Source organism: Psammomys obesus, unplaced genomic scaffold, assembly GCF_907164565.1.
Source record: "Psammomys obesus unplaced genomic scaffold, mPsaObe1.curated_primary_1811, whole genome shotgun sequence".
Taxonomy (NCBI): Eukaryota; Metazoa; Chordata; class Mammalia; order Rodentia; family Muridae; genus Psammomys; species Psammomys obesus.
The window spans coordinates 525,140-550,391 of NW_026587556.1; the positions used below are offsets into that span (position 1 = coordinate 525,140).

General features: G+C 37.5%; 1 protein-coding gene across 5 annotated transcripts in view; it reads left to right on the forward strand.

Moving 5' to 3' along the window:
* The window catches only part of Dip2c (disco interacting protein 2 homolog C), a 420,838-nt gene that overhangs the window by 236,312 nt on the left and 159,274 nt on the right, over positions 1–25,252 (forward strand). For all 5 annotated transcript variants that reach the window (XM_055603910.1, XM_055603914.1, XM_055603911.1 and 2 more), the window contains 2 exons: positions 18,402–18,527; positions 21,998–22,207. In XM_055603910.1, the coding sequence (XP_055459885.1) occupies positions 18,402–18,527; positions 21,998–22,207 (336 nt within the window). The remainder of the gene's footprint in view (positions 1–18,401; positions 18,528–21,997; positions 22,208–25,252) is intronic.

Here is a 25,252-nt window from a genome sequence, read left to right on the forward strand (position 1 = left end):
GTATATACTCACAAGTGGATATTAGACATATAATTTAGGATAAACATACTAAAATCTGTACATCTAAAGAAACTAATCAAGAGGGGGGACTCTGGCTAAGATGCTCAATCCCCATTCAGAAAGGCAAAGAGGATGGACATCAGAAAGAGGGGGAAAACAGGGAACAGGACAGGAGCCTACCACAGAGGGCCTCTGCAAGGCTCTACACTGCAGGGTATCAAAGCAGATGCTGAGATTATGGCCAACCTTTGGGCAGAATGCAGGGAATCTTATGAAAGAAGTGGGAGATAGTAAGACCTGGAGAGGACAGGAACTCCACAAGGAGAGCAACAGAACCTCTGGGCACAGCAATCTTTTTTGAGACTGATACTCTAACCAAGGACCATTCATGGAGATAACCTAGAACCCCTGCACAGATGTAGCCCATGGCAGTTCAGTGTCCAAGTGAGTTCCATAGTAATAGGAACAGGGACTGTCTCTGACAGGAACTCAGTGGCCTGCTCTTTGATCACCTCTCCCTGAGGGGGGAATTGCCTTATCAGGACACAGTGGAAGACACGCAGCCACTACTGATGAGACCTGATAGACTAAAATCAAAAGGAAGGGGAGGAAGACCTCCCCTATTAGTGGACTGGGTGAGGGGCATGGGTGGAGAAGGGAGAGGGAGGGTGGCACTGGGAGGGGAGGAGGGAGGGACCTACAGGGGGGCTTCAATGTGAATAGGTTGTAATTAATAAAAATAAAAATAAAAAAACAAGAAAAATATAAAACAATATGCAAATAATTATCAACAGCCTAAATCTCTGGAATCTAAATATGTGAAGATTTCAGAGTAGATTAAAAATACAGACTTAAGTTTATGTTTATTATGTAAATTAAAGAGGTGAAGAAAGTAAACATTGTAATCCTAGTTAAGATTCCTAGTGGACAAGGACCATTACCACAGATAAAGGCAAGAAGAGGAAGGAACACTTAACATCCTTAATCCATAGGTGACCAACAATAAACTATCACTGTATATGAGGCAAGAAACTCAGCAGTGAGGAGTGGATGGACCATTGTGTGATTGTGAGATATGTCAGCCTCACAGTGTCAGCAATTGTCAGATCCAGGAGCAGAAAATCAGGATGGACATAAGTGAACTGAATGATAACATCGGTCAACTGGATTTCATTGGTACAGAGTACTTTAGACATCAAGAAAGTCCACACTTGTTAAGTTTACACAGAACATATTCACTAAGACATAATATTCTCAGACATAAAAGACATGACAGTTAACAAATAAACTATGCTCACAGGCATGGAAGAATTAAACTAGAAGTTAATAATGGAAACAGATGGACAAATCCCAAATACCTGGAGATTCAGCATATTATTTCTAAGTGACACATGAATCAAAGCCATAAGATGCTGAAAATATTTTGAGCTAAAAGAAAATGTAAATATATTTGACCATACTTATGAGATGAATAAAAGATAGTGCTTAGAAATAGGGAGCATTGATGATATGCATTAAAAAGTAGGAAATTAATAATAATTAATAAATGAAAATTTAAAATATCTTTAAGAAACTAGGAATAAGTTAAATATAAAGCAAAAGTAAACACAGTAGAGCAAAAAATTAATAAAAGTCAGAGAAATGCAAAGAAACCAAAAGTCTGTTATTTTAAAAGGTCAATAAAATGGATTCTAGTTAACTATGATTAACTAAGAAATAGGAAAGAACATTAATAATTCCAGACATCATTACTGATCGTATGTTTCCTAAAATTAAAGGAATGTGATAAATAACATTCTATCCAGAAATTTAACTTAGATAAAATGGACCAATTTTTTTCATTATTATTATTATTATTATTATTATTATTATTATTATTAATTTAGTCATTTCATGTTCCAGCTGTAGTCCCCTCCCTCATTTCCTCTTGGCCCCTTCCTCTCTCTTCTTCCCACCTCCCTATACTCCTTTCCTATTCCACTGAAAAGTGGGAATCCTCCTCCCCTACTATCTGACCCTAGTCTATCAGGTCTCATCAGGTCTGTCTGAATCCTCTTTCTCTGTGGGTACAGAGAATTCTCAACAAAGAAATATCATTGGCACAGGAAAACTTAAAAGAAATGCTCAATGTCCTTAGTCATCAGGGAAATGAAATCAAAATGATTCTTAAGATTCCACCTTAAACCGATCAGAATGGCTAAGATAAAAAACTCAAGTGGCTAGAGTTACACCAAGATACTTTATGGGTTTTTGTTGTTGTTGTTGTTTCTGCTGTTGTGAAGGGTGTTGTTTTCCTAATTTCTTTCTCAGCCTGTTTGTCTTTTGTATACAGGGCCTAGGGGCCCTGCAGAGACTAATGCATCAACCAAAGACCATGCATAGAGAGGACCTGGTCCTAGACCCCCAGCTCAGATGTACCTCATAGGCAGCTCAGTCTCCAAGTAATTCCCTATAAAGGGAGCAGGGGCAGTCTCTGACATTAACTTGGTTGACTGCTCTTTGATTACTTCCCCCTGGAGGTGTGGCCTTACTAGGCCACAGAGGAAGACCATCCAGGCAGTACTGATGAGACTTGATAGGCTAGGGTCAGATAGTAAGGGAGGAGGACTTCCCCTTTTCAGTGGACTAGGGGAGGAAAAGAGGGAGAGAGTGTGGGTCTGGGAGGAGATAATGGGGGGGGGGGCAGTCTACAATCAGTATACAAAGGGAATAAATTATAAAAAAAAAACACATAAAAATTAAACAAACAATGAGAACCTGAAAAAAATTCAAGTGACAGCACATGCTGGTGAGGTTGTGAAGAAAGGGGAACACTCCTCCATTGTTGGTGGGAGTGAAAATTTGTAAAACCACTTTGAAAACCAATCTGGCTCTTTCTCAGAAAATTGGGAATAGCGCTACCTCAAGACTCAGCTATACTACTCTTGGGCATATACCTGAAAGATGCTCCACCATACAAGGACATTTGTTCATCTATGTTTTATTCTTTAGCCAAAATCTGGAGTTTTCTATTCTTTAAGAATATTGTTTATTTTTTGACCTTGACTGTTCAATGATCTTACTTAACCTTTCTTTTGTTATAGATAGTCTCATGGTTATATAGAATGTTTCCTAGTGAGTTTTTTTGTGCGGGGGGGGGGGTAAGAGATTGGGGGCATGTAACATTCGAATTCTAGATCAGAGCCTGTAAGTAAATAGTCTGGTGTTATTCACTGGCTCCTAAAGAGAGTTGAACAGCAGTGATAGTCTTCCTTGCTCTTTGCTTGCAGCCAGGCAGGAACACCTATATCAGAATAAGCACATTTGGGTGATGTTGATCACCTGTGCAGAACTGTCATGTGTTCCACAGTAGTGTTGCTTCAAGAATTCATGGTGTAGTGTATGAAGATTAAGTTAAGTCACAAAGCAACCTAATTCCTTTTAATCATTGCACACTCAAAATACTGATGAAGGCATCTTGTACTTGTGCAACCACTAAATTGCTGTTTTCCTTTGCGTATTTTATGTAATTCTCTCTGCAACTATGTTATGGTATGCACAGCTTTTAGATAATGAAATTGCTTTCTTCCTTTAAAAAAATCTATTCAAGTCTATTATGGGGAAGCACAGCTAGAATCACAGCACTTGGGAGGCAGTATTACTGTGAGTTTGAAGCCAGCCTAGATTATGTACCAATACTCTGCCTTAAAACAGAATACAACAAAACAAAAGTTGTATTTAGAGGATGTAGTAAGGTAGAGAAATTGTCAGAAGCCAGAAAGATCTATCTTCCAACTCGATTGAAGGAGTGGGGACTGATTGAATAGATTTCCACCTAGTCACCTATGGTAATTATTTTAGGAAGAGATATTTGCAGGAAATGGAGACAAATGAGCCAGGGGTACCCAACATTTTGCTGTTTTACTATGGTTTTAACAAACTCTTGCTGAGAGAGACATTGGTGCCTTTTCCTCAAGCACTGTGTGGCATGCAAAGTTGTTTGTTATTTCCAGGACTTGCTGAAAGTCTGCTAAACAAATGTCTCTTAGTATGATTTGCTTGATGCTATAAGTTCCTAACAAATTGTTTACTAACAATAGTGATCTGTTAAGTTTTAGTGTGTGAAGCTGTCCTTAAATCATTTAGTGTCTATAGTTGGATACTTTGGGGTTATTAATATAAGGAAAGTTACTAAAATGAATAAGCTATAAACTTTAGAGCAGAGAAGAGCACAGACAAGTAAGATTGACTGTGTATCACTAAAAGAGCTAACTATCAGTTTGCTGTCACCCAGCTTCAAAGGCAACTTCCATAATGTTCTCTGGTAACAGTGGATCAGAGTCCTTTACAGATTAGGGTTAGCTATTCATAGAGAAAACAGAATGTGGTTCAGGAGCAATGACTTTAATTTTTGATCAGTCTTCTGCCAGGACTGCCAACCTCCCTTACTCATTGCAGAGAATAACACATCCTGATCAGACTACCAAAAACCTAGAATCAGTACTCTTTGTGGTAGTCTTCAGTACAGCTGTTCCTCCTCGATTCTTTTATATCTCTCTTATTTAGTACATTCTAGGTTATGATTAAACTGGTTTTATTTTTTGCTGTGATACTATATTAAGGCCATTTTTGGATGTCACCTAAAGCCATTTTTCCATTTCCTTTATATTGTATGCTGTCATGATATGCTCTGGGTGTTTAGTGTGATCAGCAGGTCCTATTGGGGACTTGTGAACATTACATACTTTATTAGAAAGACAGCATAACTTCTCTGTGTAAACTGACCTTCATCATTCTGCCAAATACCTTAATATGAATGAGGATTATTTTTTCTTTTCATCATTTCCCTTTCATGCTCTCTCATCTAGATTTTAAATTCATGTGGCTGGAAAAGCTGCATCAAGAACATTTTAATTAAGATTTTGTGGAACACTTAATCAAATGCTTTAATGAGTTTCTAATTCATCACAGCTGGTAAATTTCACTCATAAACTCATGAAGATAAAAAGAAGATCTGTTTTCTAGCAACCTACTTATCATATTACCATATTGTCCTCAAAGTTTTTAATCATAATTTGCTCTTTCAGGATTTAGATGAGGTTTCACCCTGTATCTCAGGTAATACCCACTCTTTCCAGTCTTAAATGTCTGTACAGTGCTTTTTGTTTTCTGGGTCAAAGGTGCTGAGACTAGCTGGAGTTTGGGGGACTTCCTGTGATCCCCTGGCTCTCACACTTTTCAGAGATAGAGCAAACATCATCATGTTCTCATTTGCCCTGAGCCCAGATCTTACCCTTGTTTTCTCTTTCATGATTTGACTATCTTGTTGGTAGACATTGTACTTATTGCTGTGACAAAATAGCAATCAAGAAGCAACTTAAGAATGGGTTTATTTTGGCTTACAGTTTGAGGGGATATAGTTCGTAATGGCTGGGGAGGTATCATGACAGAAACAAGAGGCTACTGGTTTCAGTGTGTCCATGATCAAGAAGCAGAGAGCAGTGAATAGTGCTCAGTTACCTTTCTTTTTATGCAGTCTGGGGCTTCTACTGCACATAAAGCCCATAGAATGGTGCCATCCACATTTAGGCAGGTTCTTTTTTTTATACCAGGTAACCCAAAGTAGAAAGTCTCTAGCAGACATGGCCAGAGATTTGTCTTGAAAGTGAGTCTAGAGCCTATCAATAAATACCACCAATCTGTAGCCTGTTAAGCTCGATGCTAGACGCTGGGAAGTTTTTTCCAGTAACAACAGTGGGCATTTCCTTTCTATTTGAAATTTAGACATATATTCAACTTTGTGGACAAGAACAAAAAGTGGCTGGAAGGAAAGTCACACAGTGACATTGGTTTAGTCTCTCTTCTCACTGGGCATCTTTTTAAAACCATCTTTCCTCAGAGGTCTATTTTCTCATGTGGTCACTGTTCCAAACTGTTAACAGTCAACACCTCTATTTGGTTTGAGTAGTTGAGGTTTGATTTGGATTACCCAACACTGGATCATCGTAATACATGGAGGAGAGTTTTGTATAGAATATTGTGGGCCATAATGAAGCTGCAGGCTTAAGAGTCTTTTCTTGGATATTAGCCCTCTGTCAGATAGAGAGGGTTGGTGAAGATTCTTTCCCAATCTGTAGGCATTTGTTTTGTTTTGATAACGGTGTCCTTTGCTTTACAGAAGCTTTTCAGTTTCATGAGGTCCCATTTATTGATTGTTGCTCTTAGAGCCTGTGCTGTTGGTGTTCTCTTCAGGAAGTTGTCTCCTGTACCAATGAGTTCAAGGCTCTTCCCCACTTTTTCTTCTAACCAATTTAATGTGTCTGGTTTTATGTTGAGGTCTTTGATCCACTTGGACTTTAGTTTTGTGCAGGGTGGTAAGTATGGATCTATTTTCATTTTTCTACATGTAGACATCCAGTTAGACCAGCACCATTTGTTGAAGATGCTTTCTTTTTTCCATTGTATGGTTTTGGCATCTTTGTCAAAGATCAGGTGTCCTTAGTATGTGGTCTTCTATTCGATTCCATTGATCATTCAGCCTGTTTCTATGCCAGTACCATGCAGTTTTTATTACTGTTGCTCTACAGTACACCTTGAGATCAGGGATTTTATTGTAGAGGATTGTTTTAGCAATTCTGGGTTTCTTGTTATTCCATATGAAGTTGAGAATTTTTCTTTCCAGGTCTGTAAAGAATTGTGTTGGTAATTTGATGGGAATTGCATTGAATCTGTAGATTGCTTTTGGTAAGATGGTCATTTTTACTATGTTAATCCTGCCAAGCCATGTGCATGGGAGATCTTTCCATCTTCTGATATCTTCTTCTAATTCTTTCTTCAGAGACTGGAAATTTTTTTTATACAAGTCTTTGACTTGCTTGGTTAGGGTTACACCAAGGTACTTTATGTCCTTTGTGGCTATTGTGAAGGGTGTTGTTTCCCTAATTTCTTTCTCAGTCCTTTTGTCTTTTGTATACAGGAGGGCTACTGATTTTTTTGAGTTGATTTTGTATCCTGCCACTTTGCTGAAGGACAGAGGGCTAATATCCAGTATCTATAAAGAACTAAAGAAGTTGAAAAGCAACAAATCAAATAATCCAATTAAAAAATGGGGAACAGAGCTAAACAGAGAATCTCGATAGAGGAATATTGAAGGGCAGAGAAACACTTAAAGAAATGTTCAATGTCATTAGCTATCAGGGAAATGAAAATCAAAACGACCCTGAGATTTTACCGTATACCCATCAGAATGGCCAAGATCAAAAACTCAAGTGACAATACATGCTGGAGAGGTTGTGGAGAAAGGAGAACCCTCCTCCACTGCTGGTGGGAATATAAATTTGTACAACCACTCTGGAAATCAATCTGGCACTTTCTCAGACAACTAGGAATAGCACTTCCTCAAGATCCAGCTATACCACTCCTAAGCATATATCCAAAAGAGGCTCAAGTACATAATAAGGACATTTCTTCAACCATGTTTATAGCAGCTTTATTTGTAATAGCCAGAAGCTGGAAACAACCCATATGCCCTTCAGTGGAGGAATGAATACAGAAATTGTGGTATATCTACACAATGGAATATTACTAAACAATGAAAAACAAGGAAATCATGAAATTTGCAGGTAAATGGTGGGAACTGGAAAGGATCATCCTGAATGAGATATCCCAGAAGCAGAAACACACGGTATATACTCACTCATATAGACATATAAGATAAACCTACTAAAACCTGAACACCTAAAGAAACTAATCAAGAAGGGGACTCTGGCTAAGATGCTCAGTCCCCATCCTGAAAGGCAAAGAGGATGGCCATCCGAAGAAGAAGAAAACAGGAAACAAGTTAGGAGCCTGACACAGAGGGCCTCTGAAAGGCTCTGCCCTACAGACCATCAAAGCAGATGTTGAGACTTATGGCCAACTGTTGGGCAGAGTGCAGGAAATCTTATGAAAGAAGTGGGAAATAGTAAGACCTGGAGAGGATAGGAGCTCTACAAAAAGAGCAACAGAACCAAAAAATCTGAGTACAGGGGACTTTTCTGAGACTCATATTCCAACCAAGTACCATGCATGGAGATAACCTAGAACCCCTGCACAGATGTAGCCCATGGCAGTTCAGTGTCTAAGTGGGTTCATACCAATTGGAACAGGGACTGCTTCTGACATGAACTGATTGGCCTGCTCTTTGATCACCTCCCACTGAGGGGTAGCAGCCCTATCAGGCCACAGAGGAAGACAATGCAGCCACTCCAGATGAGACCTAACAGACTAGGATCAGAAGGAAGAAAAAGAAACCCTCCCCTACCTGTGGATTTGAGGAGGGGCATGCTTGGAGAAGGGGGACAAAGGAAGGAATTGGGAGGGGAGGAGGGAGGGAACTAGATGGGGGGATACAAAGTAAATAAAGTATAATTAAAAATAAAATTAAAATTAAAAAAAGGAAAAAAGTCTTCTCTTCAATTCTAGAAAGTTCTTTCTATATTTTCGCCATATGTGGATGGTGTTCATGTGTTGCTGAAGGGATTTACTTAGATCAAACAGTTTGAGGAGGAGATACTCTCTTGCTTTCTGCATAATTATTATTCACAATATAATTTGATTGAAGCATCTTTTAGATGTTTTTAAAACACTTAGTGATGCTTTTAAAAAGTATAATTTAGACTTGCTTTTATTGAGAATATTTGAAAGTATACAATTCAGTAGATTTATTTTGTGTTCATGTGTAGGCAATATGGAATATATGTAGAAGCCAGAGGACAATTTGTGGGAGTAGGTTCTTGTGTTCTCCCATGTAGATCCTGAGGATTAATCTCAGATTTTAGGGTTGGTGGAAGATACCACTACTCACTGACCCACCTAGCAGGCTTTAAAAGTAGATTTTTTAAATTAATTTTTAAAAATTTATTATAATTTATTTACTTTGTATCCCAGCAGTAGCTCCCTCCTTCGTCCCTTCTCAATCCTACCCTTCCTCCCTCTTCTGTTCCCATGCCCCTTCCCCAGTCCACTGATAGAGGAGGTCTTCCTCCCCTTCCATCTGACTCAAGCCTATCAGGTCTCATCAGGACTGTTTTCATTGTTGTCTTCTGTGGCCTGGTAAGGCTGCCCATCCCGCTCAGGGGGAGGTGATCAAAGAACCAGCCACTGAGTTCATGTCAGAGACAGCCCCTGTTCACCATACTATGGAACCCATTTGGAGACCGAGCTGCCATGGGCTACGTCTGTGCAGGGGTTCTAGGTTATCTCCATGAATGGTCCTTGGTTGGAGTATCAGTCTCAGAAAAAAAAAAAAAACCCTTGGGCCAAGATTTTTTTTGTTCTGTCACTCTTCTTGTGGAGCTTCAGACCCCTCCACATCTTTCTAACTCCCCCTTCTTTAATAAGATTCTCTGAACTCCGCCTAAAGTTTCCCTGTGAGTCTTAGTATCTGCTTTGATATCCTGCTGGGTAGAGTCATTCAGGGGCCCTCTGCTCCTGTCCTGTTCCCTGTTTTCTCCCTCTTCTGATCTCTGTCCCATTTGTCTGAGTGAGGATTGATCATCTTACCCAGGGTCCTCCTTCTTGCTTAGCTCCTTTAGTATGTTTATCTTATATTATATGTCTAATAAGTGAGTATATACCATGTGTGTCTTTCTGTTTCTGGGATACCTCACTCAGGATGATCTTTTCTTTTTCTCACCATTTGCCTGCGAATTTCATGATTTCCTTCTTTTTAATTGCTTGGTAGTATTCCATTGTTTTTAATTGCTGAGTGGTGTTCCATTGTGTAAATGTACCATTCCTCGATTCAGGGACATTTGGGTTGTTTCCGTATCCTGGCTATTATGAATAAAGCTGCTTCAAATATGGTTGAGCAAATGTCCTTGTTGTATACTTGAGCATCTTTTGGATATATGCCTAGGAGAGGTATAGCTGGATCTTGTGGTAGCATTATTCCTGATTGTCTAGAAAGCACCAGATTAATTTCTAAAGTGGATGTACAAGTTTGTTTTCCTACCAGCAATGGAGGAGGGTTCCCCTTTCTCCATATCCTCTCCAGCATGTTTTTGATCTTAGCTATTCTGATGGGTGTAAGGTAAAAGCTCTGGTCCCTTTGATTTGTATTTCCTGATGACTAAGAATGATGACTAAGGATGATTTTTAAGTGTTTCTCTGCCATTCGATATTCCTCTGTAGAGAATTCTCTGTTTAGCTCCGTACCCCATTTTTTAATTGGATTACTTGATTTGTTGCTTTTTATCTTCTTGAGTTCTTTATATAGTCTTGATATTAGCCCTCTCTCAGATGGAGGGTTGGTGAAGATCTTTTCCCAGTCTGTAGGTTGTCATTTTGTTCTGACGACAGTGTCCCTTGCTTTATAGAAGCTTTTCAGTTTCATGAGGTTCCATTTATTGATTGTTGATCTTAGAGCCTGTGCTGTTGGTGTTCTGTGCAGGAAGTTGTCTCCTGTGCCAATGAATTCAAGGTTCTTCCCCATTTTTTCTTCTACAGGTTTAGTGTGTCTGGTTTTATGTTGATGTCTTTGATTCACTTGGACTTTAGTTTTGTGCAGGGTGATAAGTATGGATCATTTGTTTTTTCTACATGTAGATTTCCAGCTAGACTAGCACCATTTGTTGAAGATGCTCTCTTTTTTTTTCATTGTATGGTTTTGGCATCTTTATAAAAAATCATGTGTCCATAAATGTGTGGGTTTGTTTCTGGGTCTTCTATTCCATTGATCCACCTTTCTGTTTCTATGCCAGTACCATACTGTTTTTATTACTGCTTCTCTATAGTACAACTTTAGATCAGGGATGGTGGTACCTCCAGAAGATCTTTTATTGTAGAGGATTGTTTTACCTATTCTGGATTTTTGTTAATCTATATGAAGTTGAGAATTCTTCTTTCAAGGTCTGTAAAGAATTGTGTTGTTAATTTGATTGGAATTGCATTGAATCTGTAAATTGCTTTTGGGAGGGCGGCCATTTTTACTATGCTAATCCTCTGTTCTGTGTTTTTTGTTTTTTTTTCTTTAGAGACTGGAAGGTTTTTTTTATATAAGTCTTTCACTTGCTTGGTTAGAGTTACATTAAGGTACTTTATGTCCTTTGTAGCTATGTGAAAGATGTTGTTTCCCTAATTTCTTTCTCAGCCCATTTCTCTTTTGTATACAGGAGGACTACTGATTTTTTTTTTCTTTTTTTAGTTAATTTTGTATCCAGCCACTTTGCTGAAGGTGTTTATCAGATGTAGGAATTCCCTGGTAGAATTTTTGGGGTCACTCATGTATACTATCATATCATCTGGAAATAGTGATACTTTGACTTCTACCTTTCCAAACCAAATCCCCTTGTTCTCCTTTAATTGTCTTATTGTTCTAACAAAGACTTCAAGAACTATGTTGACGAGATATGGAAAGGGTGGGCAGTCTTGCCTTGTCCCTGATTTCAGTGGGATTGATTTAAGTTTTTCTTCGTTTAGTTTGATGTTTTTATTGGCTTGCTGTATATTGTCTTTACTATGTTCAGATAAGTGCCTTGTATCCAGATCTTTCCAGGACTTTAAATATAAATGAATATTGGATTTTATCAAATGCTTTTTCAGCATGTAAGGAGGTAACCATGTGATTTTTTTCTTTTAATTTGTTTATATGGTGGATTACATTGTTGGCTTTAGATGTATTGAACCTGGGATGAAAGCTACTTGGTCATAGTGGATGATATCTTTCATGTGTTGGTTTCAGTATTTGCAAGTATTTTTTTTGAGTATTTTTGAATCAATGTTCATAAGAGAGATTGGCCTGAAATTCTCTTTCTTTGTTGGGTGTTTGTGAGGTTTAGATATCAAGGTGACTGTGGCTTCATAGAATGAGTTTGGTAATGTTCCTTCTGTTTCTTTTTTGTGGAATAGTTTGAAGAGTATTAGTGTTAGCTCTTCTTTGTAGGTCTGTTAAAATTCTGCACTGAAACCATCTGGCCCTGAGCTTTTTTTTTGGATGGGAGACTTTTGATGACCGCTTCTATTTCCTTGGGGGATATAGGACTATTTAATTGTTTTACCTGTTCTTTATTCAGCTTTGGCAAGTGGAATCGATCAAGAAAATTGTCCATTTCATTTAGATTTTCAAATTTTGTGGTGTATAGGCTTTTGAAGTAAGACTTAATGATTGTTTGGATTGCCTCAGTGTTTGTTGTTATATCCCCCTTTTCATTTCTGATTTTGTTGATTTGTTGTCTGAGAGCTTTGACAGCAGCAGTAATTAAAAACAATTAAACAGAGAAAAAAAAACCCTTATTTTTAAGTTTGGTTAATTTTTGTTTTACATCTTTCTTTTGCCCAGTTAGGTAGAGAAGTTGAGTAATTTTAAATTTATTTACAGTTTCAAAGTGACTCTTATTATATTATTTTGCCAGTAGGGTGAAGGTATTTTGGTAATTGAACCTGGTGCCTCTCTTACAAGTGTTCTACCACTTATAGAACACTATATCCTCAGTATTCTTTTTACCTTTTATTTTGACTTCAGGTCTCACTAAACTTCTCAGATTAGCTTTGAGTTCACTATAGAGCTAAGGCAGATCTTGGGCTTGTGATCTTTCTGCCTTAGCCTCCTAAGTAGCTGAGATTTTTAGGCCGCTTTAGCCAGTTCCAGATTATGTCTTATTTTCCATGGGAAACAAGATCTTTTCTCTGGAAGAATCTGATGGACACCACTGTACAAAGTGACCAATTTCTACCAGTGTCAACCTACAGATGTTGAATTACTCTATACTGTGCCATTGGTAAACATAATCTGAATCCAATCACAAGGAAGCAATACAAACTATGAAGAAAGTGTCCTTCCCTGTTAAAATGTCTAGCTTGTAGAAAATTTAAGCTGAGAAACTTACAGAATGAAGGAGAAAATGTTAATATGACAAATCTAGTCTATTATCATGTTAGAGATAATAGTTTAGGAAGACAAAATATGTATAAAGAAAATTAGTAGGTTGATTGACCACATTTGGGCATGGATGTTGGATTAATTAATAGTACGTCATTGTTAAATTTCCAAATTTTTAGGGGTAACATGTGTCCTGTAAAAGAAAATCTTTGTTTTTAGAAAATAAATAGAAATACTTGGGTATAAGTGATATATCTTCTACAACTTACTTTCATACATTTCATGAAGCAAAAAGACAGAAGGACAAAGTCTCAGGGGAAAAAGTATAAATAGTTGATTATCCAGGATAAATTTATATGAGAGTTCTCTCTGTTGCCTTTGAAGATTTTCCCCAAATTTCAGGCCACAACCAAAAAGTTTTAAAAGAAAGATACATAAAACTGAAAGCATTGGATTTGAAGAAAATTATTACCTTCTGTCCTTCTTTGAAAACTTTAGGTAGACTATGAATCTATGGCTTTCAGTTACTGGCTTTTGTCCTGAGAATATAAGGAAAATAATAACTAAAAAACTAGATTATATCATGGTACTGTGTCTAGTTGATGAGAATATAGTTCACAAAAATACTGAAAAATATTAAGCAGTGTAATAAGTTAATTGTGCATGACATTTAATAGCTTCGATATGAGATCAGCAAATGTTTTCTCTAAAGGGCAAAGATGCTTGGAGCTTTCTGAAACATCATGGTGTCTGTCTACCCTTCCTCTGTGAAGGAGTAGTCATAGACCAGTTGTTTCTCAATCTTGTAGGTTAAAACCACTGGAAAGCACATATTCCAATGGTCTTCGGAACTGAGACACTGTTCATTAACATAATTACAGTACAAAATAGCAACAAAAATAATTTTATGATTGGGGTCACCAAAACATGAGGAACTGTATTAAAGGGTCACAATATTAAGAAGATTGAGAACCAATGAGCAGTGTGGCTATGTGCCAATGAAATAATTTGCAAGAATTTGGGGTTATAATTCCTTGAGCCCTGCTTTAAATGTAAAATGGGGCCTCCAGTAGAAAGCTGGGGGTTGTTGTGTGGAGTTTGAGGAAGATGAGGTAAAGAAAGGAGCCTGACTTGCAAGTTAAGGCTAAACCATTGTGTGGGCAGAGTGATAGTTAGGTGCTGACATTTTTGGAGTTAGTCACACCTGCCTTCAGATAATAGCTCTTAAGTTTCATTACCTCTGTTTGCTCACTGCTACAATGAAAATAAGAGGCCCTCTTCTCTGGAAATAGCCTCTTTTTTTTCTGTCTTAAATTTTTTTTTATTACAATTTATTCATTTTGTATCCAAGCTGTAGGCCCTCCCTTGTCCTAATCCTGCCCTCCCTTCCCTTATCCTCCCATGCCCCTTTCCCAGTCCACTGATAGGCGACATCCTCCTCCCCTTCCATCTGACCCAAGCTTATCAGGTTTCATCAGACTGTCTGCATTGTCTTCCTTTGTGGCCTAGTAATGCTGCCCCCACCTCAGAAAGAGGTGATCAAAGAGCCAGTCACTGAGTTCATGTCAGAGACAGCTCCTGTTCCCCTTACTAGGGAACCCACTTGGAGTCCAAGCTGCCATGGACTACATCTGTGCAGGGGTTCTAGGTTATCTCCATTAATGGTCCTTGGTTGGAGTATCAGTCTCAGAAAAGATCCCTTTGCCCAGATTTTTTGGTTTTGTTGCTCTCCTTATGGTGCTCCAGTCCTCAACAGTCTTTCTGTCTCCCCCGTCTTTCATAAGATTCCCTGCACTCTGCCTAAAGTTTCCCTATGAGTCTCAGCATCTGCTTTGATACTCTGCTGGGTAGAGGCGCCCTCTGTGGTATGCTCCTGTCCTGTTCCTTGTTTTCACCATCTTTTGAGCTCCATCTCATTTGCTTTTCTGAATGAAGATTGATCATTTTACTCAGGGTTCTCCTTCTTGCTTAGTTTCTTTAGGTGTGCAGATTTTAGCATGATTAACCTATATAAGACAACTAAAGGGGATCAAGGGGATATGAATAGGAAAGAAAGAAGATAAAGTAGCTTATTTGCAGTTGATATGATAGTATACATACATGACCCCAAAAATTCCACCAGTAATCTGCTACAGCTGATAAACACGTTGACAAAAATTGCAGGATACAAAATTACCACTTAAGAATCCATAGCCTTCCTACATACAAATGATAGACTGAGAATGAAATCAGGGAAATAATATCTTTCATAATAGTTTTAAGGAAAATTTGGGGGATAAATGTAACCAAGCAAGTAGAAGACTTTTATGATAAAAACTTCAAGTCTTTGAAGAAAGAAATTGAAGATATCAGAAAGTGGAAAGTGGAAAGATTTTCCATGCTCATGGATTGGTAGGAGTTGGCCATCAGTAAAGTTGGCCATCCTTCCAAAAGCAATCTAAAGATTCAATTCAATCCCTGTCAAAATTCTAACACAATTCTTCACAGAACTTAAAAGGATAGTTTTCATCTTCATATGGAAACACACACACACACACACACACACACACACACACACACACACACCCTAGGATAGGTAAAATAATATTTAACAACAACACAAACTACTAGAGGTGTCTCCATCTAATTTCAAATTGTACTACAGAGCTTTAATTTTAAAAACAACATGGTATTGGCATAAAAACGGACATGTTGATTAAATAGAATCAAATTGAAGACCCAGACATAAATCCATACCTGATGTGGACACCTGATTGTTTATAAAGAAACCAGAAATAGACACGGCAAAAAAGACAGCATCGTCAACAATTGGTGCTGGTCTACTGGATGTCTACATGTAGAGGATGTAAATAATTCCATACTTATGACCCTGCACAAAACTCAAGCCCAAATGGATCAAAGACCTCAACATAAAACCAGATACATTGAATCTAATAAATTCCTTTAGAAGAGTTTAGAAGAGCGGATCCAAGACAATGGACATTGAGTTGTTTATACAGTTGGAGTTTGATTTTGCTTTGATTTGGTTGTGACTGTGCCCTCGTTCTTAGCTCTTGAAGTAAGGATGCATTTAATTTATTTTGATTTTACAGCAGCCCACATTTGAGAGACTAAATTTTTAAAGGGACTTTAGGTTTTAAGGGAAACTTTGGATTTTTAAGAGAGACTGAATTTTAAAGTGTCTGAATTTGGAAAGACTGTGGAACTTTTAAAGTTATTTATGCTTTTTAACATGCGATCTTGGGGATGAGTAAGAAAGGAAAGGTTGTGGATTCATAGTGATGTGTTTGTGTGTCGAGTTAGCAAAGGTGAATTGTACAGGCTAGTTTTATGTCAGCTTGACACAGGCAACTAAAGTTATCTGAGAGGAGGGAACCTCAATTAAGAAAATGCCTCTATAAGATTGAACTATAGGCAAGCTGGTAGGGCATTTTCCTAATGGTTGTTGGGGGAGGGTTCAGCCCATTGTAGGTGGTGCCATCTTTCGGCTGGTGGTCCTGAGTTCTATAAGAAAACAGGCTGAACAAGTCTTGATGAGGAAGCCAGTAAGCAGCCCCTTCCATTGCCTCTGCATCAGCTCCTGCCTCCAGGTTCCTGCCCTGTTTGAGTTTCTGCCTTGACTTCCTTTGATAATGAACAGTGCTGTGGAAGTGTAAGCCAAATAAACCATTTCTTCCCCACCTTGCTTTTTGGTCATGGTGTTTCATTGAAGCAATAGAAATCATAACTAAGACACCAACCAATATCTGGTTGGTTTTGTAGCCTGCTCCATAAGATAGAACCCATCCCTTACACTGCTGGGATGTTCAATAACCTGAGACTAAAGAGGCAAGTTACCTGGGGGAAATTCAAATGCTACTTTTCTGATAAGGGAAGCAATAAAATGATCCCTAAAGACATTCTAATATACTTCAAGAACAGTGTCTTTTTCAGCCATCCCTAGAGAAACTTCCTCCTGTAGTAGATAGGAACAAAAAAAGATCCACAATGGAACAGTGTGCAGGGAGTGCAAGGCCTTGGAATACTCTATCCTAAATGGGATGTCTCCATCAAATCCCTTTCCTCAGAGCTCAAGGAACCCAGTGTAAGAGGAGGCAGAAACACAATAGGACTGATGCACATTATGAACTCACAGACTATGACAGCAAGCATAGAGCCTGCACATGTCTAAGTCTAATGAGACTCCAGTGTTGAGAGGGGAATTGGTCACAACCCACCCCCCTCCACCCCTGAGAAGCTATCTCCAATTGATAAGTACTGGCAAAGGAAAAATTAGTTTTCTCCAATGGAGTATCACCGGGTGTACATACCATTCTTAAGGATAGATCCCATGCCCAGCAGTAGATGGCCAACAAAATAAACTCAATGGAATTTTTGAAGATTCCTTGTCATATAGTGCTTTGTCTGGGCTTTTTTTTTTTCTTTTTAAACTTCAAGTCTTTTTGTATGTATTATGGTTTCTGGTGTTGTGTTTTTATGGAATTTCTGTGTATGTGAAAATGTACGATTTGTGTCAGTATGTGTTTCTTATGCTTTCTCTTTGGCCTTTTTCATTCTGTTTGTCCTATTTTGTTTATTCTTATTCTTATTATGATTTTAAAATATCTATTTATATTCTAAGGAGAAAGAGAGAAAGTGGGGGGTCAGGATCGGAAAGGAGTTGGTGAGAGAAAAACCTCAATTAGAATAAATTGTATGGGAAAATATATTTTCAATAAAAAAACTATAAATTATACCTTATAGTTCTTATCAAAGAAATAATTTATTAACATTTGTTGCAGATTAAGAAAATTGCTGCATATTAACTCCGTACTTGTTTCTGTCTCTTTACCCAAAGTCCTTTGTAAGGATGGTGCCTTACAAAGTAGGCATTCAGTATTTGAACTCTTGTCCAGCAAATGAAGCACTTTGCCTTTCATCCCCAGCAGGGGAAAAAGAAACCATAAAATTTGCATTCAATAATATGTGTAGAAATGATATTATGGGTTAATACTTATAAAATGTCTAACACAATATCTGGATTGTAACACTTCTGATGTGAGTGAGTTATTAGGTTTACAAACTTCCTCTAATAGTATTCTGAAAGAAGTTACCAAGCTTGAGCAGGTGACCTGGAATGCTCAAGGTCCATTTACTGTATGAAAAGCCACAGTATTTTGGGACCAATGTTTGGTTTGGTTTGGTTTTTCAAGACAAAGTTTCTCTGTGTAGCCCTAGCTGTCCTGGAACTCACTCTGTAGACGAGGCTGGCTTCATACTCACAGAGATTCTCCTGCCTCTGCCTCCTGAGTGCTGGAATTAAAGGCTTGTGCCACCACCACCTGGCTCAATGTTTTGTTTATATAGATAAAATGCTAATAAAGCGAATGAATCTTAATCAATGTGTCTTTCCACAGGGAATTTCAGTCTGGAGGAACTAACTACTTTGGTTTTCTTGACCAATTTCTTTTTGAGCTAAGGTACAAAGATCCCTTATACCACAGGAACACAGGGTTGGATGAAGGCTCTGGTCTTAGGACTTTGATCTGGATAATGGCATAATTGGGCTCTTTCTTGGTTTCAGATGTTCATACAGAAGCTGTCCAAGCAGCTCTTGCTAAACACAAAGAAAGGAAGATGGCAGTACCTATGCCTTCCAAACGAAGATCTCTGGTTGTACAGACTTCCATGGATGCCTACACACCCCCAGGTAAGTAATAACCTCATTATTTCTGCTGCTTGTATGTGTGGTACATCTGGCTTAGAATTAATTGATAACTACCTCAGCAACAGCAGTCTTAAATTATTTTTCAATGAACATACAACATAATGAGTTTCATCACAGCATTTTCACATGTACATTGTTGTTACTCATCCTCTTCACTGTCCTCAGATCCTGATTCCCCACTTTCTCTCTCTCTCATTAGAATATAAATAGATATTTAAAAATAAGAAGAAGAAGAATAAGCAAAATAGGACAAAACAGAATGGAAAAGGCCAAAGAGAAAGCATAAGAAACACATACTGACACAAATCGCACACTTTCACATACACAGAAATTCCATAAAAACACAACAACAGAAACCATAATACATAATACACTGTACATCTCATTCATCCCTTTCCTTTCACCAGTTTGACACACTTTCCCTTTTATGTCACACTTATCCCATTACCCTCTCTTGTGCCCCTCCCTTTAGATCTTATCCTCTCCTCTTATTTATTATCTTATAATTCCTTTTCTGCTTTCATGTCCTACATACTCTCCCCCCCCACATCTAGATTTCATATGTGAATGGGAGCATGCAGTGTTCCTCTCTGTGTAGTATAGTTTATTTTCTCTAACATAATGAACTCCATCCATTTTCTTGCAAACATCATGACTTTATTCTTCTTTGCAGCTGAATAAAAGTCTATTTTGCGTATCTAACTACATTTTCTTTATTCATTCATTTATTGATAGGCATATAAGTTGGTTCTAGAACCTGGCTATTGTGACTTGTGCTACAGTAAACAAGGATGCACAAGTGTCTGTAATTTGTTGACATAGAGTCCTTTAGATATATGCCCAGGAGGTAATAATTTTGTAAACCACACTCCAAAAATAGCATGTGAGTTTAACTTGGAAGGGAAATTTTTACATCATTATGTTTGTACCTATATTAATAAGTATTTTAGACTTTTCATCAAGACTCAACTATAATTATACAAAGCCTTATAAGATTATGTTCAATTATTTATTCATATATAAAATATTACACCTTTTAGTTATTATTGAAGCTAGATATATCTTCTGCTAGACATATATATATATATTCTTAAATTTTTATAATATTAATATACTATATTATCACATTGTGGAAGAAACCAAGTGAATTGGTCAATCAATTAAGTTAGTAGCCTGAAACAGAAGTCACTGGGCCTTACCTGTGGAGTATGAGACAGTATTTTAGCTTCTGTAGGTTTTCACAACACCTCGCCTCTGCTATTGTAGTATAAAAGTAGGCTTTGATGTGTGTCGATGGATGAAAGTATTGTATCCCAGTAAAAGTTTACAAAAGCAAGCAGCAGGCACAATTTAGGCCATAGATAAACTAACCCTTTTTCTAAAATGGTTGAAAGTAGTAGTTGAAAGTTTACTGTCTTTTTGCCATAATAGTATGTTTTATGTGACTAGTAAAATATTTGTTGCTGTATATTTTATTTTAAAAGGCTGACATATATCACAGTTAGGGAAATTAAGAAAGATGGTATCTTCTTGCCTCTGGTGAGGGCTTTATAGCTATGCCACAGTATGGTAAGATAACATTATAGGAGGGTAAGTGTAAGAGGGAGAGATCCCATGGGAAGACAGGGAGCCAAAGGAACTTTACTAGTCTTTTTATAACAGCATATTCCCACAGGAACTAATAAGGTCCTGTAAAACTTTTTATTTGCATCTGGTGGCACTAAATCATTGTACACAAAGTGCTCAGGAGCCCATTTTTCAGTAATCGACACTTTTGGAGGATTTGAGCTAGCTTCTCACCTACAAGTTACATAATCTGTGAATGAAGACACTTTTGTTTAAATCTAGGTATTTATAACTTAGTTTTATCAATTTGTTTCACAGGCTGTAATCTTCTAAATCAGGTTGACTAGAAGTTGTAAGGAATGATTTCCTTGCCTCATTCTCAGTTTTAGGAGGAATGCTTTTAGTCATTTACTATTAACTGTAGTCCTAGCTGTAGATTTTTGCTGATGGACTTTTAATAGTTTGAGGAAATTTTCCTTGCATTCCTAGTTTGTTGAATGTTTTTATCTTGATGTCATCAAATACTTTTTCTGGTCTTAGAAGATACCACATTTTGCCAATCTTTTAGTGTGTTAGTAACAGTAACTCACTTTTAAATACTAACATTAAATTTAATTATGGGTTTAAGTGTCCAGTTCTACCCACTACTTGCTCATAGTCTATCATCTATCTTGTATGTTGCTTGTATAGTTAATATTTTGTGGAGGATTTTTGTGTCTTTATCCTGAGGGATATTGTTCAATTGTTTTGTCTTGAAAGGTAGTATGGGATGTTGTAATAAATGATAGATTGACTAGAAAGGAGTATGTGAAGAATTTCTGGGTAGAAGCTTGTACATTGCATTGATATATTATCTTACGAATAAATATCTGAAATGTTAAAGTTTCAGTTTATATAGTGTCATATATAAACTATATGCTAAAAAGGCAAAGAGAAATTTTCAAACAAAAAATCTAGAGAGCATGGACAGTGATAAACTAGTGTAGCTATTCTTAATGATGCTGTTTCTGCTCTTTTCTGTTACGTATTTCAGAGATATTTCTTGTTATATCACATAATTCATCTCTAGGTGGGATCCTAAGTCATTCTTACACTACAGATTAGATAACAAACAGTACAGTCATTCATTCTTATCCCATTGCCACTTAACTGAACACATACTGAATGAAAATATGTCTATTAATTTTTATGTATAATATAAATTTTTCTTAAGGTTATCATTTTTTCATATAGAACGATAAGCCAACTAAATATGAGACATTTTTTAGTAAATTAATGCTATAAAAGTGAATAGATTTTATTGATCATGAGAGTTATGAGAGTACATAATGAGCATGAGAGGTAGAGACAGAAATCACAAAGTGGGTAAGTTACTGGAGAAGGAGGTGGGTTCTTCTTAGCTGCCATTTCTTCATCAAAAGTTCAAAGTCTGAAGCATCTTATAAATGTGTTGTACTCATAATAATCCTAAAAATAAGTTATAGTTCAGAAAAGTATTTTGAACTTCTAAGGACTCACAACAAACATGTGGAAGCAGCTCAAGCATGTCTTATAAAATGGTGCCTCATCCTGTAACTTGGTGGATGTGCACAAAGAAGATGCTGGCTTCTTCCCAGTTATGCTGAGAAAAATCAACTATCTTTGCCTAGTATTTTAATGTCCAGATAGCATACTTAAGGTATTTTAGTTATGACACTTAATACACACACACACACACACACACACACTGCATTATTTGAAGAGCAGAAGAACTTTTTAAGGATATTTGAAGCCAAAAGTCACTGGGTAGTTATTTGTTCTGAAGTGAGTTTCTGTAGTGTGTGGAAAGGGGTTAAGACTGAGGGGCATCTTTGCTGCATATTTAACAAATCTCTTTTTGAAAACAGATACTTCTTCTGGTTCAGAAGATGAAGGCTCAGTGCAGGGTGATTCCCAGGGAACCCCGACCTCTAGCCAGGGCAGCATCAACATGGAGCATTGGATCAGCCAGGCCATCCATGGCTCTACCACATCAACCACCTCCTCTTCCTCCACTCAGAGTGGGGGCAGTGGGGCAGCACACCGGCTGGCAGATGTCATGGCTCAGACACACATAGGTGAGTGAGATGACATAGCTTGGAGGGATGATGCCTTTGCCTAAGTCTAGTTTGCTCTTGTTATCTGAGTTAGCACTGAATGTTGATTTGTTCTCTAGGAATACTCTGGTTATAAAGTCTGATTGACACAAGCAAAACCTTTGAGATTTTTGGGTTGCTGCACTGGTCTAAACATTTCTGAAACACTTGTTTTATGGTTATTCAATACCTCAGTCTCTATTTTAGCAAGAATTCTGCTAGCTTTGTGTTGGTATTAGAGTACATTTTTGTTCATTACGAAAACTTGTAGCCATATCTACTTACAGGTTTGTGTTTTATGCTAAATAACCTACTCAATGAAAATTTGTGGTGCTGGTAAAGACAACAGAGTATAAAGTACAGTTACTTTTACTTGGGGGATGGGAAGGTCATTTGAGGAACTTGTGGGACAATGATTTCTGCCAAAGGCATTCAGATTGTTTAGGTACTTGGAACTATTCTGTATGTAGGTTCTTGAATGAGGAAGGCTATATAGATTAGGAAAAGTACAGGGTGGGCTAGAAAGATGGCCCACCAGAGTTAAGAGCTCATACTGCTCTTAGTAGAGGGCCTGAGTTTTGTTGCCAGCACAAACACTGGACTATTCACAACTGCCTGTAGCTTCAACTCCAGGCAATCCAGCAGCCTTTCTGGCCTACACAGTAGCCATACCCATATACATCTAGCCCCAGTTTCATGTATATAATGAAAAATAAAAATCTTAAACCCAGAAGGCCAGAGCATGACTATGGGGCATGTGAAAATAGCTTAGGAAAGGAGGTAAGTAATAAATAAAGGAAATATGTTAGATGAGTAATTGATCATATGAAATGTATGGGTGATGTTACCATTCCAGTCCATGTGCTTATTACATACCATGTCCTAGTCTAATCCTCACTCTCAGGGCAGAAGTGTGACAGCTAGGTCTGTTCTCATCCATTGGTTTCTGTGGATTAAGATGCTTAAACAGTTTAACAGTGACAGGTTTACACAAGTAAATTTCTTGGATAAGATACAGTATGGTCTCTCCATCATGTATCCAAGTAGGGAAAGAGCCAGGTACTTTGGGGCACTTGCATATCACATTGTCATCCATACTGAGAATAAGAGGTATAGATGCAGTTCTTCTAAGCCACACTTCTAATGCTTCAGAATTACCTTCCAACATTAGGAAGCAGGAAAAGGAATGAATGAGTTAAACAAGCCACAGTAAGCTCAGATACACAGAGTGTGGCTCTTTAACTACTTGATGGGCAGGCAAAGTAATTTCAAACTGACATTTTAAGCTTCACCTCAGTTGAACTTGAACAGAGTTAAAAGCATTAACCTTTATTGTATCCAAAATAAGTTTTCCTGAAGAGCAGCATCTGCTTTGCGTTCTCCCATTAACAATCTCTGGGATCTTGAAATCACTTTTCAATGAAGGGGAAAAAAATGGGAACCATAATTTCTTGCTCTTGTACCTCTCAGAACTGTTGCAAGCAAAAAGAAGAAAATAAAAGCATTCTGAGAAGTTTTTAAAGCAATGTTCTTTTTCAAAGTGATATTATTTCAATTTAACACATTTTGAAGAAAATTACCAGTTAATGTTACCTAATAACATCCATTTGAAATATTAGAAGATTAAACATTGTGTGTAAATGTCACATTAAATACTTTCGACAACACAATTTATTTTTGCTTACTGGCACTTAGGATGGCTGCTGAGGCTGTCATCCATCCATGGCACCTGAGCAGATAGGTTACCCAACAACTTGGCCACATGGAAGTATTTATATTCTTTGATTTTGTTCTTTTAAGGAGGTTCTCAGAATGTTAATAAGAGGACCACATATTTTTGAACAAATTAATCACTGCCTTTGGCTTTCTCTTTGTGAGTTTATACTTGGAATACTGGAGGAAATTATAGCATGCAGAATTAAATTTATCCAAACTATAAAAGGTTGCATTACTCATATACACCAAAGCTTGGTGTGACCTAAATATAACTCCTGAGTGTGTGACATTTCAGTAATTTCTCATTTGGCACAAGGATAAGTTCCTAGAATATCTGGGACTTATCTATAGGAATTGCCTTTTTTTTTTTTCAAGCAATGGCAAGATAATGAAACCTGATGAAAATTAGAATACTTCATTCCAGAGACAAAAAAAAAAAAAAAAAAAAAAAAATCAAAGTTGGCAGCACTTGACCTTTTTGTTGAGATCATCAAAAGCTTTAGAATGAGAAAATAGCATGTGTGTATGCCTTCATGTACATGAATGCACATTTGAGAAGGCTCAAGGCAAAATAAGCTACCAAATCACACTTAATCCCTTTGGGCATGTTGCTTCCTGTGGAGCCTATAGAGACTTCTTTTGCACATAAATGAGAAAAGCCAAGTGATAACAACCATACAATCTCTCTCAAAATGGGCATTCTTCTGTTCCTTGGTTAAAGCAAAATCTCAAGTCCTTGTGTACTTTTTGCAAATTTCATTGAGCATATGCCTGATACAACTCCCGTGTGTTTTGGTAAGCTAGGATGGCTTACTGTAGGATGTAAAAATTCTATTCTGAGCTATCATTTTGACTTTCTCCTGTGGTGCTTGCTGTGTATATTGCAAGATAAGCTTGTTAGTCTCTAGCTGAGGATCCTGACAGCAAAGCCTCAAACCTGACAGTGCTAAGTTCTAAGACTGTATAGATTGCTAGTACAAGGAGTCAGACCTAATGTTCTCACTTCCTACATTACTGACAGAATAATTCATTGGCTGACTTGATTGCCTTCTCTCCATCACCATAACCAGGATAACTTGTTTTCTGGACATGAAACCTAGTGCCTTGTGCATATTAGCCAAGCTCTGTACCACTGAGGCACATCCCAATTCAAAATGACACTGGCTCACTCATGGTAATTATGAAAGTATTTATTAAGTATTGTAAGGCTGGACATTATAGCTCAGGAGTTGCTTCTCATGGCTTATTCAATCCTAAATAACACACACACACACACACACACACACACACACACACACACACACACACACA